At 39.3% G+C, this 19,074-nt stretch overlaps 1 protein-coding gene across 1 annotated transcript; it reads left to right on the top strand.

Moving 5' to 3' along the window:
- The first annotated feature begins 978 nt into the window (after positions 1-978).
- Positions 979-13,400, top strand: g6fl (g6f-like). Its single transcript, XM_061717941.1, has 11 exons — positions 979-1,033; positions 2,060-2,392; positions 3,387-3,650; positions 3,951-3,986; positions 4,271-4,606; positions 8,709-8,963; positions 11,694-11,807; positions 12,027-12,100; positions 12,512-12,538; positions 12,899-12,945; positions 13,379-13,400. The coding sequence occupies exons 1-11, from the start codon at positions 979-981 to the stop codon at positions 13,398-13,400; spliced, it is 1,563 nt and encodes a 520-aa protein (XP_061573925.1).
- The last annotated feature ends 5,674 nt before the right edge of the window (positions 13,401-19,074 follow it).

Here is a 19,074-nt window from a genome sequence, read left to right as displayed (position 1 = left end):
TTAATTAATTTTCTTTACTATATTTTATTATTTATTGTGTCATTGGGCTGACACCCGGACCAGGGAAACAAATTTGATTCCACCTCAGGTCTGACATGTGTTGAAATGACAATAAAAACTCCTTGAATCCTAGAATTTATAAACATGTGTGTGAGTAGTTGTTGTTCCTGCAATCTGGGTACACCGAGCTCCTTAAGGATGGATGGATGGATGGATGGATGGATGGATGGATGGATGGATGGATGGATGGATGGATGGATGGATGGATGGATGGATGGATGGATGGATGGTTGGATGGTTGGATGGATGGATATGCAGCATATATTGCAGGTATTAGTTCAGAACATAAAACCCTGCAACTAACAAGGCAAAATGAGACCTCCTACAGATGATTTTACCTGATCATATGCCTGAGAACGTTTACCTTTTACCGTTTTGATCAGATGACAGGAGGATTGGGTCTTTTTTTGTCTACAGTAACCAGAGGTATATTTGGTTGAGTAGAATTTGAAGCATTCAGTTGCATGAACACTGCTCTAGTTGATAAGCATGCTGGTGGTGGCACAGAGCCCATGCTGCCATTTTCAACTTGATGGAAACTTGGACATAGTTGGGTGTTTCAGCAGTACAATAATGTCAAGCACATGTCAAAGTTGAACTAGGGAAAAAAAAGCTGGATGATATTATTCTTTTGGAAAGGTTTTTATTGACCTCAACCTTGATGAAAATGTGTGGACTGGAAACGAATTGAACTGCACCAATTCTGCCAACAAAAGTGCTCAACTGTTTATTCAGAATTCAGATCGATGACTGCCAAAAGCAAAGTGGAACCTGCTGAGGGACACTGCATCCAAAATGTGGTGTTACACTTGTATAATTGTAGCCCAGTGTTGATTTCAGAAAACACTGAAATGAAACTCGTGCACCATATTATTATTTTTCATATAAAGATGCTTGTAATTTAGCCTTTCTATCATCATGTCCGCAATTACAGCACGCAAACGTCTGACTGTAACTGTGGTTTATCAGCCTCGTAAGAACACACAACTGGAGTAATGACAGTCTTTTCCTGTTGATTAGGTCAGTGTTAGTTGCCCGACATCCTGTTGTGGTAAAAGATAAACATAAAACTTGTTAATATGTCAGTCAGGGGCAGCAGTGTTACAGCGCCATCAAAAAGAATACTTAATGTCCTGAGGGGCTCTTAGAAAGATCACAATTTTGGGGAGACCACAAATGAAGTGAGAGTGTTATTTTTTTGTTTCAATGAATAATGGAGTCTGTTTGTTTCACCTTTATTATTGCTTCTTCTTTTGCGATATATTCCCCTCACACTGGCATCACAGGTATGTTTCTCTTAAATACTTATTTTACCAATTTTCTTGCTTTTATAGAGCAAACATTTATGTACTGTATATTAATCTCTGAAATGTATGTAAATGACGAGTCAAACATAAAGAGCATATTTCTCACAATGGTTCAAATTAATAATGCATTATATGTTTATAATGGATCATAGTGAGGAGAGGGCTACAGAAACTTTTACACTGACGGAGATAGTCAGTTTTTAAAGAATATTTTCATATCAACAATAAACGACTTACTGAAGGGAAAGAAGTGCAAGAAAAAGCACAGGAGTTTTTTAATGTGGGAATGAATTTTTGAATTGATTTGAAAGAAGGATGCTTAAGAGATCTATGTTAGATAAATCAGCACATTTTCTTTAGGGTAAACCCCTTTACAATTATTGTGCAATCAATGAATGTGGACCTATGAGGTACTGCTGTCTGGTGGGGCAAAAACAATTGGAATTTAAAACAATTATAACTTTATAAGATTGGTATTAATGTTGACTACTTCAATCATCGAAGCTTCCAGCAAAAATCATTATTTAAATAATTTAATGGATTTTGTGGCACAAGTTAACAAATGCTAAACTCAGAATGAAAATTAAACATCAAAACTGTTGCTGAGCTTGAGATTTTCAAGATATAACTAAAGACATGCCTTGAGAAATTCAACTTCCATAATTACAAACTATCCTGCCTCTCTTCCTCAGACTGGGATGATTTAATGGTGGTTGAAGAAAACAAGCATACCATCTTGGGCTGCCACGATACAACAGTGAGAGGTGACATATCCATTAACTGGATGGTGAAGTCAATTGGTGCGGATGAATGGAAACTGGTTCTGTCAGCCAGTGAAAAGAACACGTTCTCTGGTGGCTCTTCAAAGCTATCCATGCGGCTGATTGACAGTAACTTCGAAGACACAGGTGTTTTCTCGCTGTCTTTTCTGCCCACCAAGGAGGACGGTGGTCTCTACATGTGCTTAGTAAAGAAAAATGCGAAGAAAATCAAAGAGAAAATCATTCTCTTGGCCGTTCTTACAGGTAGTAAAATATCCGATTCTGTACATGCTTGAATATGTGTGTAGGAAGCAGGCTGTAACGTCACATGTTTCTAATGTATTAAACATACAAGTACAGATACACAATGTTTTCATTGTTATAAAACCCCTGCAGGCATCTCCAAAGATATTTAAAAAGGTTCTTCTTTGAATGATAATATCTGTCTGATGTGGTTTTCCTGAATACACTTAAACTCACAAGGTGAGCTTAGAGAAAAATCCCACTTGGAGAATATTATGTTGTCTTTGCATGTGTATGATTTTGTGCAATAACATCCAACAACCAAGAAAAACAGTACATACAATAACACATTTTAAAGAAGAAAAAAGATTTTGATCATTCACACTTTCTTATTTTCTTTTCAAAATACTTTCACTCTGTTCATTTCCATGCAATCCATATATAAAATGTTATGTAACTAAAAACTGGATTTTGGCTTTGCAAAATTAATGAAGGTCTATAACAAATGGCTTTTGCCTCAAGTACTCATTGATTTTTCCTGCAGTCTGAATACTTGCTAAGTATGCAGACAAGCAGTGCTCTTCAAGTTCAGCTTTATGGTACTTATGTTGCATATTTACTCAGGTCTTTCATTTTTATTGTACCTACGATACTTCAGGAAAATGTAAAAATGGTTTCTGGCAGTGGTTATTTATATTTCCTGTAAAGGGGGAAAGCAAAATAGACAAATAGTGATATCTTGTACAATCATAAATTACTCATTTTAATTGGTTATTTTATTTTCTGCAACTTGAAACTTTTATTTTAGAAGAAAATATGCTGTTGAGGGTATATGTGTGTGTCTGTGTGTGTGTGTGTTTGTGTGTGCGTGCATGCGTGTGTTATTGACAGATAAGTGTTTTACACCCAATTTAACTGAGCTCACCCTCAACAGCATGCAACTATGAATTGTTATATTGTATATTTACACTGAGAATTCAATTGTTCCAACCTCCTGTGTTCTTTTAATTGCTAGTCTACATCTACCCCAGTTCACCCGTCCCCCAGCACAGCACCCTGCGTCTGATTGCCAGAGTTTCTCCTGACATGGCCGCAACTAATATCACCTGGACAGCGCCTGGCGACATTCCCATTAGAAGCGAGAAAATGCCAAACACGGGCACGGTGGCTAAACTGCCACAGGTCAACAACGCAGACGGCGGGATCTTTGTTTGTACAGTCTACCCCTTGAGTAACAGCGCCAAAGTGTGGACTGCAGATGTGAATGTGGCTGTTGCCGGTGAGAGTAAATGGAGGAAGAGATGTGCAGAAGCATTGAGGAATAGAGTACATTTCTTGTTGCTTTTATTGATGACGTGAGTGGGCATCAAAGCTTGAAATGCCAGCAGCAGCATTATTTATTCAAGAGTCCTGTAGCTACAGTTCTTCAAAGTATTTAATTTAGAGATCCAAAAGCATACTGTAGATCTGCGCTAAAATTCAGCTTGTCCTCCTGTGAATATTAGAGTTGCTACGTTTATGTATTATTCATTATTTGCTTTTTGCCTCCCTTTTCCTTTCTTGCTCCTGTTCTCCACAGCTGACAAAGTGGCCTCATTCACCAATATAACACACAGTAAGTAACTCAAACAGATTCAATTTCAGAGTCCTGTGTCAGCAGCTTGCTAATCAGGCAGCGTTGAAGGTTAAAAAAAAAAGTGACTCTCAGCATATAAAAACTTAATCCCAAATGTTTTAGGAAATTTTGTCAGTCTCAGTATTTTGTCAGTTTATTTCATTTCTGTCTAGCTGTTGTGTTTACTTGCTGTCTCAGCTTCTGTGTTCATTGTCCCTCTTTCTTTGTCAGTTTGTCATCTTGCATTGTGTTGCCTCCACATTTGTCTCCATTTCTACCTGCAGGGCCAAGGATCTTCACTGCCATTCAGGCTCAGGCATCCTTTCTCCTGACCTGTCCCAGTGTCCAGGGGGACTATGTCTTTCTATACTGGCTTCCACCAAATGCCAGTAATCGCGTCAAAATGAAGTTAGTGTTCCAGTATGACCGCTGGAGGGGTTCCACCTTACAGACGGAGCAAAGCAAGAAGTTCCAGCTGGCTGGCCCACCCTACAATGCAGAGGCTGGGAGCTTCTCCTTCCTACTTAACCCTGAGTTGAAAGATGGTGGCCTCTACGTCTGTGAAGTGTTTCAGAATGACAACGCCTTCAGCCAGTGGACAACACTCAGCGTCCTGAAAGGTAGACATGAGGGTCAGGAGGTGGAAAGAGATGAAAGGAGGTGGATTGGTGTCATAACAAGTGTAAATTAATGTCAAGGTGTAGGAGGTGGATTAGCGTCAAGAAACAAGGGTTGAGTTTCAGGGTAATCAGGGATTCATGATCCAGGCCCCTCTTCTCTTTTGTCTTGGTAATCAGGTACGTGTATGAATCATGGAGAGTGAGTACATTAATACATAATAATTAGGCACTGTTTTTAACAATTAATCTTTGGCTGAAGCAGCAGTGTAAGTGTCAGCGCTTGTCTAGCCCTCCTTGTTGGAAGACATGAAGCGTTTTTAGAGTAGACCTCATTACTTTCCCTGGATTAAGAACTCGTGTTTAACATGCTTTGGGCACTGTGAATTAAGATTGTGTTGAAAATGCTAACTAAATAAATTCCAAAGACAGATTAAGGTAAAGTTATTGAACCGTAGAGCTGCCAAAAATAGAGTCATTATCATGATATAACGTGAAAATGTATTTTTCACGTTATCTTTTTCAGGTTTGTACAGTATGTTATCATGTAATTACAATATGGTTTTTCATGTTTTAACAATATGATATCAGGTTATTACAATATTCATGTTTATCAAGTCATAACGAAAGCTTTTTTACAGTTGTACCATGTATGATCACATTATTACAATATAAATATTATATTTTATTATATAATATTTATATTATATTATATTATATTGTTATATTTATATTATATTGCCATTATATATATATATATATATATATAATATATATATAATGTCATTTTTTTGTTGTGATGTCATAAATATATATATATATATTGTAATAACGTAATGATATATTATTCAAACATGAAAGAAATATTGTAATAACAAGATAAGATATTGTATAAATGTAAAAAATATATTGTTAGAACATTAACATTTCACATTATAACTTGATGTCTCTAATTTTCTTTTAAAGATGGTGGCAGTTCTACACTTCTATACAAAATAGTTTATGCAGTTCATGGTTTGTTTTTTAAACTTCATTGCATGTCTCAGTTTTCTTTATCCATCCTGTGTTTCAGGTCTGCAGCACATTACAAAAGGCTTTCATAACTTTATGATGTTTTCATTCCTTCTTAGAATAATCAAAATATGTCAAACAGCTTTTCTGCAATGTTTCAATGTTATTATGTCTTATTCTTCCAGCAAAAAATTGCTCATGGTGTGCAACAGTGAAGGTTGACATATTTGGTATTTCAGAATTTTCCACACATTCACAATTGGGGCCAGGTTAGACCTGCAGGCAGACTTGTTGGATACCCAAAACCCTTCCTCAGTCACGTGTGTAGAATGTAGTTTTCCATTGTCTTGTTGAAAAATGGATGGAAATCTTCAAAAGTATTCAATTTAGAAGGGAACATATGTTACTTTAAAATGTCGATCTACTTTATTGCCATCATGAAAGAAATGTGAATCCTCTTTTTTCAGGTGTGCTAATAACACCCCATACCATCATATACCCTGACCTTTAAATGTATTGCTGATAAGAGCTGGATGCTCTTTTATCTTCTTTATTGTAGAGTACATGGCTATTTTATCCCCCCAAAAAACCCAGATGTAAAATATTGATTTGCTTGACCAAAGTACAAGTTTTCATTAGAGGCTTTTAGGTCACTCTCAAATGCCTCAGTGACCTACGACATCGATGTTGCCTCTGGATAAGATTAACATAAGGGTTTTTTTTGGTACAACAAAGTTTCCACGGTATCTGAATGCAGCTCCATATTGCAGTGCTTGACAAGGGTTTTCCAAAGTAATCCCTCGCTTGTATCATGCTACTGATGAATGATCATTGTTGATGCAGTGCCATCTGCCATGTCAAGTTGAGACTTGCACACTAGTCTATAATAAAACTGTGTGCTGGAGGGTAATAAAAATGAATTGAATTTTTCATAGAATACACATTTTGAATAACACAACATCTGTATTTTATTTGATCTTATTTTAAGGTCATTATTAGCCGTAAATAGCTCCATCCCAACATAGTTTTTTTTATTTGAAGATCTGAAATGCACTAATGAATATATATTGGCACATGAAATGAAACTGAAGTGCAGGAAATGAAGAGACAAAATTAGAACTATATTGGACTCATACTGTCTACTTCAGTCAATCAATCAAACCTTATTTATAAAGCACTTGTCGTACATATATGTAGCACAAAGTACTTTACATGTTTAAAAATTGTACAATTTAAAAAGTAAAAACCGGGCCCAACCCCAAATAGATTGCAATAAAATTCTTCAGAGAATGTAATAATACAAAGAATAGAAATTGGAGTCACATTCAATTTGCCGCTTCTTGTAGCAATATATAAAAAAAACTCTCCCATCTTATTGTTCCCTCAAACATTTGAATGACAAGTTACAAATGATGAGGAATGATTTTGTGTTTTTCTTTTCAGCAAGTGCCACTGTGTGTTACCATGACAACACGGGTCTGTGGGTATACTGTGTTCCATGCATTATAGTAATAAAATAGCAAGATTTAGGCCAAACTAATACTGCAGATGATCCTAAAATGCCTCTCTGAAACCAGCCTCATTCTGTGCATATTTGGTGGTTACCGGGCAACATCACTCTGACTGCTTGATGTCAATGTACCCTGCTGGTGTTCTTTAAAACACAGTTAAATTATGGTTGACATATAATGTTCCTTCAAAGTACACATTTTAAAACTTAATATTCATGAATTGAAACAAATTAAACATACTGTAGTTAACTAAATATTATACCAATTCATACTATTCAAGCTGTGCAGATTCTTCCTTTTCTGTAGTTAATGCTAAGGTAACCATCACCTTGTTCCAGCATAATACATAGTGCACATGAGAGGGATTTGGACCCTCTTATTCAACATTATGCATCGAAGTGGAGAAAAAAGAAATCCATAAAATGTGGAATGTAATAAACTAAAGTATGTGCAGGGGGTGGGAAAAATAAGCACAGAAGCATTGAGTGTGCTTTCCAATAATCAGAGAAACCACACATGTCTCTTGAGGTACTTTGGCAATCATTTGCCCCGCTGAACTGTCCTTGGGCAAAACATTAGATTCTTATCAGCTTCAGGACATTGCTCATTGCTCAGACACTGACAGAGCCAAATGAACGAAGAGAAAATGTCCCACAGCCATTGAGATAATGTCACATTATTAAATTAATACACTATATAGCTCTCAAAAGAGAACATTTATTTGATTCATAAATTAAAAGAGGAAAAGAAATTAGCTGAGCACTTGTTGAGTACCCTGTGGGTAAACTTCCTCCTTTGCAGAAGTACACATTTCCACCCACACACTCGTCAATATATATATATATATATATATATATATATATATATATATATATATATATATATATATATATACACATACACATACAAAAGCCTGTCATGGTGGCCTTGGAAGGCTTTACTAATCACAGTCCCAGCAGCATCCATCACAGCTGCCCAGACATGACCGGTCGATCTGTCACTGTCACTGTCAACCTGCTTCACACATCTGCCCCCATTACAAACACTCACACATATCCACCCGCTCACCAGTCATGTGACACATATTTTTACCCCACCTCATTATAAGTATCATTATGTTTGATTATACCTGCTGCCCTCCAACCAAGGATGTGGGTGGCCCACACTGATCACACTAATCAAGGCTGAAACATGTGTGTTTTTATGCGTGTGTGTGTGGTGGGCTTCTGTGGAGCTTGATTACACCCAGATGGATTCTCATTACAGTTTGATGAGACACGAAGCATCAGTCACAGTCACCCAATGCATTACTAGCAAATCACTTTAATGAAAATATATTATTTTCACCCCTCTCTGAATTGTTCTTTGTTTTTATATCACTTTCCCTTGTTACTCTCTATCTGTCCTTGCCCTTTTCTGTATTCACGCACTACCGTTTGACTCACTTTCCCATCTTGTACATCTTTTTTATTGTCCCTCTTCGCTGTCGTTTTTTCCAACTTACCCTTCTTTCTTGTTTCTTTTCATTTGTTTCATCCCTTTTAAACATGTGTGTCCGGCTGCACTTCTTTCACTTCTTGCAGTAAAAACCAGCCATCGTTCCTCTAGCTTGGAGTTGATGTGTCTGTACTCGGAGCTTTCCCAGGTTCAAAGTGTTGACTGGAAACATCACAACAAAAGTCGCCGGCTGCAGCTGTCATCCAGCAGCCCAGGGAGAGTCACCACCACCCTGCCATTACCCATCACCCCCGATGTGGCAGGAAACTACACCTGCACGCTGAAGCTGAAAAATGGCCAGGTCATCCGGATAAAGCAAACTATCACAGTGCCTACTAAAGGTGGGAGATTTTGCATGGTTTCCCAAAGACTTCTTACTTTTCTGGGGTGGGGGGGGTCGAAATAATGTTATATTAGTTGCAAGAGGGACAGAGCAGACTTCCTGTCAACTTGGTGAGGATAATGAACCGTTAATGTGGATAATTCTCAGATATGTGCTTCGTGAAGCGTTCCATGGTGTATTAAAGCCAACCTCAGGCCAGTTCATATGCCAGAAATCCTGTGGTTAACAGAGGAAAATGCCCCTGACAGACACCATATGTTATACTTTCTTAATGTAGCTCAAGAGGTCACACTCCAATTTCTGTATAAAAAGAAGTTGTGATAAAATCCAGTAGCTTAAATCTTCCATTTATATGTCAAATTCTCATTTTAAACATCCTGCAAAGTCATGATACATCCAGGCTCTCCATCTATAAAATATTAAAATATAAAGGCTACCCTTTTCTCATGATCTTCATGCAGCTAATATGAGGATATAAAGACCTTAGGACATCTCACCTCACAAGAAATAAATTATTCAAGCTTATTGTATTGGTGACTGTGGGAGAGCACAGGACGACAGTTGGCTGGATCACTTGGAAACGATAAGGTCCTCCCATACCCCAACACATTACTACAGCTGAGGGGCTCAGAGCTGACTCTAATGTGCTTTGGTGGTTGGGAATAATAATAATGTACAGGGAAGATGATGAAAGTGGTAAAAATTAGGAGAGGGAAAGGGACAGCAACATGTTGACTGATTTCAGAGGATGGACAAAGTGAAAAAAATATATATTTTGTGTTTAGTGAGTGACAAATATTTCATGTTTCCAGCATATCTTGAGGAATTTAGACTGAGCACAATATGAAGTTTAAATAATACGAGTGCTGGCTGACCTATATAATATTGCTGAAATGTGTTCAGGCTACATAAACACTGCACATATGCAAGACGACACACAAAAAAGTAATGGCTAAATAATTAATAATGTAACTATAAGTCAAGTATTTCTTTGGGAGGTATCTGGAGATTGTGGGATATTTTTTCCCGCAGCTTTATCTATGTGAGAGAATAGAAACAAGTTTCTTTAAAACCAAATAAGAGAAAATACATCATATTTGCAATATCCAGCGCACTGGAAGCCAAATCTCACAGGAAAGCATGAATTGTAGAAGTTAAAACAACACCGGATAATAGAATTTCTTTTATCGACGCTATAGTACAAGGAATGCAAAATTGAAGCAATCATTGTGCTCAGCAGCACACAAAATACTTCAAATGTCAGAGATTTTCTGCAATCATGTGCTTTCCTCAGTTTGCCCATCCTTTGCAAAGCATTCAAGCGGCTCTTTGGTCTCGTTCCTATCCGCCATCCTCCTCTACAATCGCAATGATATAAATCACCCTCTAACTCATTTGAGATGAAATAGACGAGGTGTGGAGGAAGTACCAGATGCAGGAAGAGACAGGAGGAGAGAAAGCTTTGATACGGCAGTCAGAAACTGGGGGTATTTATTCCTCACTTCACTGCACTCAATTAACATAATCCATGCGTTAAAGCTGGCCTGGAGAACAGTGCAGGGCAGTCCTGGGGTCGGATCTCACCACAATGTTCCATTAACCACCTCCACACACACACTCGCCAATCAATTATACCTTACACAGCACATAGTGATTGATAATTTTGAAGTATGAGAAAAGGTGTGACATTGGGGTTAGGATGAGACCTAAGGGCTAATCTCTTTTTTCTTTCAGCAAAATAAGTTTCAGAGTTTATGTGAGAGTGAACTTTAGTGAGGTGTCTGCCCATTAGGTAACCTCACAAGCAGCATACAGAAAAAAACAGAATTATTAATAGAGCTTTCGTTCAGTATTGATGTTCTGTCACCTCTTATTGCTGTCTTACATAACCCAAAGATGTCTGACAGCTCTGACGTTTTTCTGTTCCAAGAGCAGTGAGCAGACAGCATCATAACGCTAATATAGGCACCTCCCTCCTGCTTCCCGTGTCACCCTGGAGCTGTGTTTTGCAAGGCTGGTGTCATCTTCATTATGCAAACACATCTGATCACATACATGTGCTTCACCTACAAAATTGAAAGTCTACAACAGTTTTTCAATACTGCATTGATCGAGTTTTGAGTTTTTTTCCAGAGGTAGCTCGATGCTGGAATTAGATGTCAAGAGAGCACAAAACTGCAAAAATCTGGATTTTACATGTTTAAAAAAAGCAAACGGAGTATCTGTGAACAGCACTTTTGATTTGTCGGCGCTTTGTGTAATAATCTGGAGAGATCTGATCTCAGTGATATCTATACAGTTCTTCCTTTCATCCGAGTTTCAGACGGACAGCTTTACAACTAGACTGAAGATATGCCGAATCCAGTTCCACTGAGTGTGTCCACAGGCTGTTCACGCTGCCTGAGAAAAACAAGATTTCCTCGCCATCTTTCGCTGCACCCATTGTCTGTGACTGACAGCAGTATGATGCAAAAGCGTGTAATATGTTGAGGAAACTCTTAGTACAAGATGTCTAGAAGTATAGTTTAAAGATTCCTCGTAGAGAAAAGGTTGCACCCTCTTGACCTAAACAGAAGTGCAAACTGTGAACAAACTCCAATGTGATTCTGGACAGCCTACATGTTACCCAAGAAATATTCATCGCTCCACAGGTTTTACATCATTACTGCCCTTGGAAATATTCATACTTTTGTCCTCTATACTCTTTTTTTCCTTTTTGTTTTTGTAGAGCGTGTCACCTCTTCCATGCCCCCTTCTCTCTTTGCGTTATTACTCCTGGTGCCCCTGGTTGCTGCAGCTGTCGGTGTGTTGCTATGGAGACAGAAACACATTTCTGATCGCGGTGAGTCTTCCGGCAGTTTCTTTTTTGACAGCTCTCCGTGTTCAGTCCATCTTCGGCCCCTGTCGGCTGCCACTGAGTGATGTGGGCCGTGACATCCTCTGGGGTTGTTGTAATGAATCTGCTCCCAACATCCCCCTCCCTCTGCAGATAAGTGTGTGTGTCCGTGTGTGTGTGTGTGAGCGCACATTTGTCTGTGAGACTCTATCTTTCTGTACTCAGGTATTGAGCAGTCTCTGTCTGTGCATTCGGGTGAAGCAGAGAACATCTATGAGAATCCTGAGGATATCAGACAGGTGATGAATTTAAAGATTTTCAGTAACCAAATGCCCAGTGATTCATTTCCCTCTCTCCTTTTTTGCCATTCCCCACTTCTTCCCTCAAGTACATCGCTCTCCTTTTGTTCACTTCTTGTTCCTCAGCCTTCATTCTTCCACACTGCTTTTATTTTCCCAATTTGCCTCCCTCCTCTGTTTCTGTTTTTCCTCCCTTCAGCTCTCCCTCCCATTCTGTCACTTGTTGTTCATTTCCTTTCCTTCACCCTTCACTCTCCCTATTCACTGACTTGTCTCCACAGAACATTTTGTTTTTTTTTACATTTTGCTTGCGTCGTCTCTGTTTTTCCTCCTTTCAACTGTCCCTCCCTTTCTGTCACTTGTTGTTCATTTAACCTGTTTTTTCTCCTCTCTCTCTTCCCTTCCCAATAGGCTCCTCCCCAGGGTTCAGTCTACATGGTGAGTTATTGTGTTGTCCCCCTGTGCACACATGCACGTTGCATATGACTCTCTTTGAGGAGCTCTAATGCACACATCCATTGGTACAAACAGAGTCCCATTTTGTTTCTTGCCCCCTCCTTAAGCTGTCAGCTGATATGTCTTCCTTCACACTTGTAGTCCCCTCCAGTATAGCAACCGTCTCTCAGATAAACCCATTCCCTATAGAAGTCACCCCTACATTAGCAGTATTAACAAACCAACCTCATTACACAATAGAAGGACATAAATCTTACCTAAGCACCACTTTTTTTTTCCTTCTCTTCAATGTCCTACACTACCTCTTTCTATCTCCCTTCCCCGTTTACTTCTTCATGCCAGGATTTGAAGCCAAGAGGAGAGGATGATGTCTATAAGGAATTGGAGCGGTAAGCAAAAAGACTTGCATCACTTGCATGTGCTTTTGTATGTTGAGCTGTGTGTGTGTGTGTGTGTGTGTGTGTGTGTGTGTGTGTGTGTGTGTGTGTGTGTGTGTGTGTGTGTGTGTGTGTGTGTGTGTGTGTGTGTGTGTGTGTGTGTGTGTGTGTGTGTGTGTGTGTGTGTGTGTGTGTGTGTGTGTGTGTGTGTGTGTGTGTGTACACTTATCTGTGCCTGGCATTCTTCTCATACTCACCAATCACACCAACCTGAACATCACTCTGACACTGTGGCTTAATATCACGCCATGCTCTGACAGGCAGTGCTCTTTCGCCTGTGTGTTCTTGTTGCATGGCTTTTCTATGTTTATGTGAAAAGGAAAATAAAAGAGATTGGGGGAACAGGAGATTTTTAAGCAAGTTTGTCTTTGTGCTCTGTTTTCAGATACGAGCAGTGTCAGGGTTGATCACCTACCTGCATCTCATCCTCATCCAGCTGTCACATCCTCTCAGTTCCCAGCTGCAGCAAAAAAGGCTTTTATAAGCAGCAGGAACAACTAAATGTCACAGTGGGGACTTACAGGAAAAACTTCAGTACACTCAACGTCAATGAAAATGCAGCAGATAAGACATGTTGTAGCCTTTTATTACTTAGCCAGATATCTATATATCGGCAAACATTTAAACAAATTCAAACAGCAAGTCCACGTTGATAGGCAAGCGACGAGCGCTGGAAGTTAGGCACCCTCACCTACTGAGTTCACAAGCTCAATATCTCGTGTGGCTGCCCCGGGCATCAACACATGCCACGTATCATGGAATAAATTAGTTGTTTCACCACTCCTAATATAGGCATGCATCCACACATATATATATATATATATATATATATATATATATATATATATATATATATATATATATATATATATATATATATATATATATATATATATATATATATATATACTGTATATACTGTATATAGAGGGGGGGGGGGGGCTTGACAGCAGAAGGAGCATCCTGGTACTGTAGTCAGGGGGCAAACCCTAAGATTGATGACTATGCTCACGCTATAGTTTGACAACCTTATTTTTTTGTTAGAAGGAACCCCTAGGAGGAATAATAGGGGTGTTGTCATCTTGGATTTTTTTGCTGGTGACCAATGGAGGCGCTGTAACATTCAAATACTCAATTCATGCATATGGTCACAATAATGGTCAAAATGTATAGTTTATATGCAAAATCTTCAATGTTCAAGATTTTATATTTAGGGAAATGGATAAAACATTGTATTGCTATATTTTGTCCAATATTGGTTAAAAAATATGACTTTTTTATAGGCGTTTTTAACACACACATAATAAGCATCTTTTTTTTTTGCATTCTAACTAGTAACGGGATGTTATGCTAATTTAAGCAGCTAGGTAGCTAGGCAAGCTAGCAAGGCAAGCTGTGTCAAAAACATTTATAAAAAAGTGATATTTTGTATCCAATATTGGCTAAAATATTACAATATGATTCATAAAGGCTTTTTTACTATTGTTTTATCTATTTCCTTAGATATACAATGTTTTACTCAATGTTTTCAATCACAATTATGCATACAAATTGTACAGGTTGACCAAAACTGACCATATGCCTGAATTGAGAACTTGAATATTCTAGTGCCTCTAGTGGTCACCAGCAAAACAATTCAAGGTGACAACACCCCTAAAATTCCTTCTATAGATTTGTTCTAACAAAAAAAATAGGTTGTCAAACTTTACCCAGACATGTGAGCAAAAGTCTTAACGGAGGCTCTTTTGTAAAGTTGCCCCTTGACTACTGCCCCCTCAGGTCTTCCTCATTCAGCTCCGACCCCCCTCTCCTCTGCCACCCTGGTTCAGCCACCACTCATTCCTCTTTTGCCACAGCCAACTGGATTCTGTCTCTGCCTGCTTTGAGACGTCAATAACCAGGTTCTTAAGGGTTGCCTCGGTGAGGATCTCCACCCCCTCTGATGGCTCTCAAAGATGAGGGACTGGTATTTTCCCCAACTCGCGGTCAATCCTTTCCTTCAAGGGTACCGTTAGCTCTATTAGGGCCATCTGCTTTTTGCTTAAGACCAGAGCACACTGTCTGGCTTCCGAGATAAACTCTCATTTCCCAGTCCTTTGCCATACGGAGGACCCCTCCTCACCCGTCCTCCTTGCCTGCATTGTCCTCAGGCCCAAGAAAGCCAATGAAGGGGAAGCATTTGTGTTGGGCCTCAGTTCCTTTTTGCTTCCTCTCCTTCTCCAGTCCATCAGCAAGTCGCGCTAGCACCTGATCACGCCACCTGAACCTCCCCTCAGTCAGACTTGCTTGACAGGATGACAGAATGTGTTCCAAGTTTGTTGGGATCCTGCACATGTAGGAGGCCCTAAGTCAATATCCATCTTTGGAGATTTGTTGCGGATGGGAGTACATCTTTGACGGAACTTAGGAGGAACTTTATCCGATGCCATGCTTTATTCCAGATGTCTTTCCAACTGAGAGATCTTTCTCGCACACTGTCTCGCTGGGTCCAGCTGCCCTGCTGCTTCATGGCTACTGCCCTGGCTTATCGGCCTACTTCCTCCAAATATTTTTCTGCACCATCTGTCGGGGTCCTTTGCCTTTGACTCCTTCTAACTTGCTTGTGTGATGACTCCCAGGCCCAGCCTCCCTTGAGTCACCACTCACTCAATATATCCCAAGCAGCAATATATGTCATTTTTTACAATGTGATCTGTTGGCAATACCTGCATCCTAGCATTTACACAAATATTATTTGGGTACTTGCCCAAATAATACATCAATTCTACATCTGTTTATAATAATCCCTATAGTGCACCAGTAGCCATTGTGTCTGCTCTCCTTTCTCTGTTATTCATTCTCTGTCTGTTCTCTCTTTTCCTGCTCTACCCAGCTGGCCTCCGGCAGGAGGGTCCCCCCCCTTATGATCCAGGTCCTGCTCAAGGTTTCTTCCCTCCTAAAGGGGAGTTTTTCTTGCCACTGTTTGGCTTAAGGGTTTTCTCCCACTAGGGGAGTTTTTTACCTGCCATTGTTTATGTTATGTTTATGTAATAATTGCTCGGGAGTTTATGTTCTGGGTCTCTGGAAAGTGCCTAGAGACAACTTCTGTTGTAATAGACGCTATATAAATAAAATTGAATTGAATTGAATTGAATTGCCACCTACATAGACACTTTTTGCAGACCAATTTCACCCCCAAACATGCTCATTCCCCCATAGTAGCTGTTAAGTTTAGGAAGCATACCTGTCAAGTCTCAAGAAATTACCGTATTTTACCCCTCTTTCCCGCCATCCTCACGTATTAGTATTTTCCCGTAAATTTCCCGTTTTATAATATAATCTTTTTTTTATTTTATTTTTTTTATATTTTTTATCCCGGTTTTTTCCCCATTTTATCACCCAGTGCTCCTACCTAACAGTCCTGGGCATTGCCATCCTCTACCAACCCAGGGAGGGCCCTGCACTGAGCTCAGGTCTCCTCCTTAACCTGAGGAGTGAGCAGGCCGCATCTTTTCACCAAACAGGGTGGGGTTTCTCCGGCCGGATGTAGCGCGTGGAAGGATCACGTTATTCCGGCCGGATCCTCCCCACCCCATCTGGCGCCCCGGTTGGCCAGAGGGGGCATGTGTAGCCCAGGACTGTGTGCATGTTTTTGTGAGGGTAGCTCACATTAGCTACCCAAGGGAACACGGGGAGAACATGCAAACTCCACACAGAAAGATCCTTTCACCAACCCCACCCAGGGTGTGGGCACTGAAGTCATGGGGGAACTAACACGCACTTCAGCGCCCACAGCGTCCCCGGCGGGAATCGAACCCAGGACCTTCTTGCTGTGAGACAGCTGCACTACCTGCTGCGCCACCGTGCCCCTATAATCATTTTTAAACTGCAAACTTAATTGTCACTAGCCTTGTGAGAACTGCCCCCTGCTGTAGCCGGGGTGGCAGTTCTCACAAGGTTAGTGGCAACAACAGGAGCGAACTAGGCTCAGAAACAAATCAGAGAGATGCATGGATGTAAAGAGAGAGAAGGCCTTTCTGCCCAAAAAGCGAAGACTTCGTGTAAATATCTCTAAAAATGGGAAACTGAATTTACTTTCCTAAACAGGAGCAGGATGGGGCTCAGTTACACGTTCTGAAAGATGTGTAACTAAGATTTTAGTGTCTCTCATGAGGGAAGGCACGTGCGTCTGTCATCAATCAGTGAATGCCAGAAAGCCACATGTGTGAAAATGACAAAAGAAAATCTAAATGTTTCACTTGAAGACAATCAATGTGTATATAAACTGTAAATATTTAAGATAAATAAATGTGCTTTAATTCCCCTTTATGTTTTCATTGAGGCTCTATTATAGGAATTACATACATAGGAGTGTCCACAGCATTTCAGTGTCAACAAAGGTCGGCCTATCAGGCTATGAGCACATAATTGTAGTTTGTAAGTGGTTGACAGGTAGTTATTTTGGATTTCCCTTAAATCTGTCTTAAAATGTAATAATGGACCTCGGTTGGGCTGGTGGGATAGTGGCGGAAAATGTTCCGTATTTCTAAATCCAAAACTTGACAGGTAGGAGGAATTGTCCAAAGAAAAAGAGTCTGAGGTGTTCTTTTGGTCTCCAAACTCCTGACAGACCAATTCGATGGTACAATATCCGTGGGAAGCAATAATAATGTTTTGCCAACAGTCGTGCGTGCGTTTGTGTATGTGTGTGTAATATTTACTTTACTGCAGGGGTCTTCAACCCTGGTCCCCTGTCCTGCATGTTTACTGTATATATACTATACTTTGCAATTTTATTTAATTTTTTTTTTTACAAATGTTTTTATTTGTTTTTTTTCAGTTCACATACAGTCAATAAACAATTCAATGTGACAAGGCGTTTCCATTGGTAGTTGTTGAGTAGTAGGTGCTACAAGGATAGTAAACATCAGAAATCTTAACATAAGCCAGAACGGCTTCCAACAACCCTGTATTATCTTTCATCCCTCCCTACCCACCCAATCTACCCAAGTCAGAAATAAAACAAAAACAGACAAGTACAAGAAATAATGAATAGATAAGTAGCTAAATGAAATGAGAAATAAAACAAGAGAAATAAGGACCATGGTGAAACTGAGGAACTTATATAAAAAACAAAGAACAAAACAAAAACACAGCAACAACAAACAGACAAGGGGGGGGGGGGGGGGGGGTATCTGGTCTATTAATTTCTATTCATTCCATTTTCAGTTATTTTCAGGGTGAATAGTAGTTCTGGTTAAATAATCTATGAAGGGCTGGCAGCTTTGTTTTTGACAACTTCTTAACGTGCTTGTCTGGGATTACTGTTACCGATGTCTCGTCATGGGCGATGATCATTTCCAGAGGTGGGTAGAGTAGCCAAAAATTGTACTTAAGTAAAAGTACTGTTACTTCAGAATAATATAACTCATGTAGAAGTAAAAAGTAGTCATCCAAATTGAGTTGAAAATTGACTTGAGTAAAAATAAAAAAGTACTTGGTGAAAAAACTAATCAACTACTGAGTAACTGTTGAGTAACGTCTGACTTATTTTTTTTAACACAAACATTCAAACACACAAAAGTACAAAATAATCATCTTCAGGCAAATTAAATCAATAAAATAATAAAATAAATTAGAATTAATAAAAAATAGCATAATTTAACCTTTAACCTAAAATTTTTCTTTTTTAACCAGGCAAGCAGAACTAGAACAAGCCCATGAACTCATATAAACTCTGTGTGTGTGTGTGTGTGTGTGTGTGTGTGTGTGTGTGTGTGTGTGTGTGTGTGTGTGTGTGTGTGTGTGTGTGTGTGTGTGTGTGTGTGTGTGTGTGTGTGTGTGTGTGTGTGTGTGTGTGTGTGTGTTTGAGTCTTTGTATATGTGACAAAACATGCAAAAAAAAAAAAAATCCCAAAGAATCACTCAGTGATGTCATGAGTTTGACGCGTACGCGGATAAAAGGGATATAAAGTAACGAGCTCAATGTAGCCTAATGTAGTGGACTAGTACAGTTTCTTCTTCACAAATCTACTCAAGTAAAAGTAAAAAGCATAGTGATTCAAAACTACTCCTAAAAGTACAAAATGTCCCAAAACTAAC

This window comes from Cololabis saira, chromosome 3, assembly GCF_033807715.1.
Source record: "Cololabis saira isolate AMF1-May2022 chromosome 3, fColSai1.1, whole genome shotgun sequence".
Classification (NCBI taxonomy): Eukaryota; Metazoa; Chordata; class Actinopteri; order Beloniformes; family Belonidae; genus Cololabis; species Cololabis saira.
This window is presented reverse-complemented; position numbering and strand designations above follow the sequence as displayed.

Coding starts and splice junctions, on each gene's coding strand:
- g6fl (XM_061717941.1), top strand. CDS start 979: ATGTCCGCAATTACAGCACGCAAACGTCTGACTGTAACTGTGGTTTAT. Junction 1,034..2,059: donor AACTGTGGTTTATCAGCCTC/GTAAGAACACAC, acceptor TCTCTTCCTCAG/ACTGGGATGATTTAATGGTG. Junction 11,808..12,026: donor GAAACACATTTCTGATCGCG/GTGAGTCTTCCG, acceptor TTCTGTACTCAG/GTATTGAGCAGTCTCTGTCT.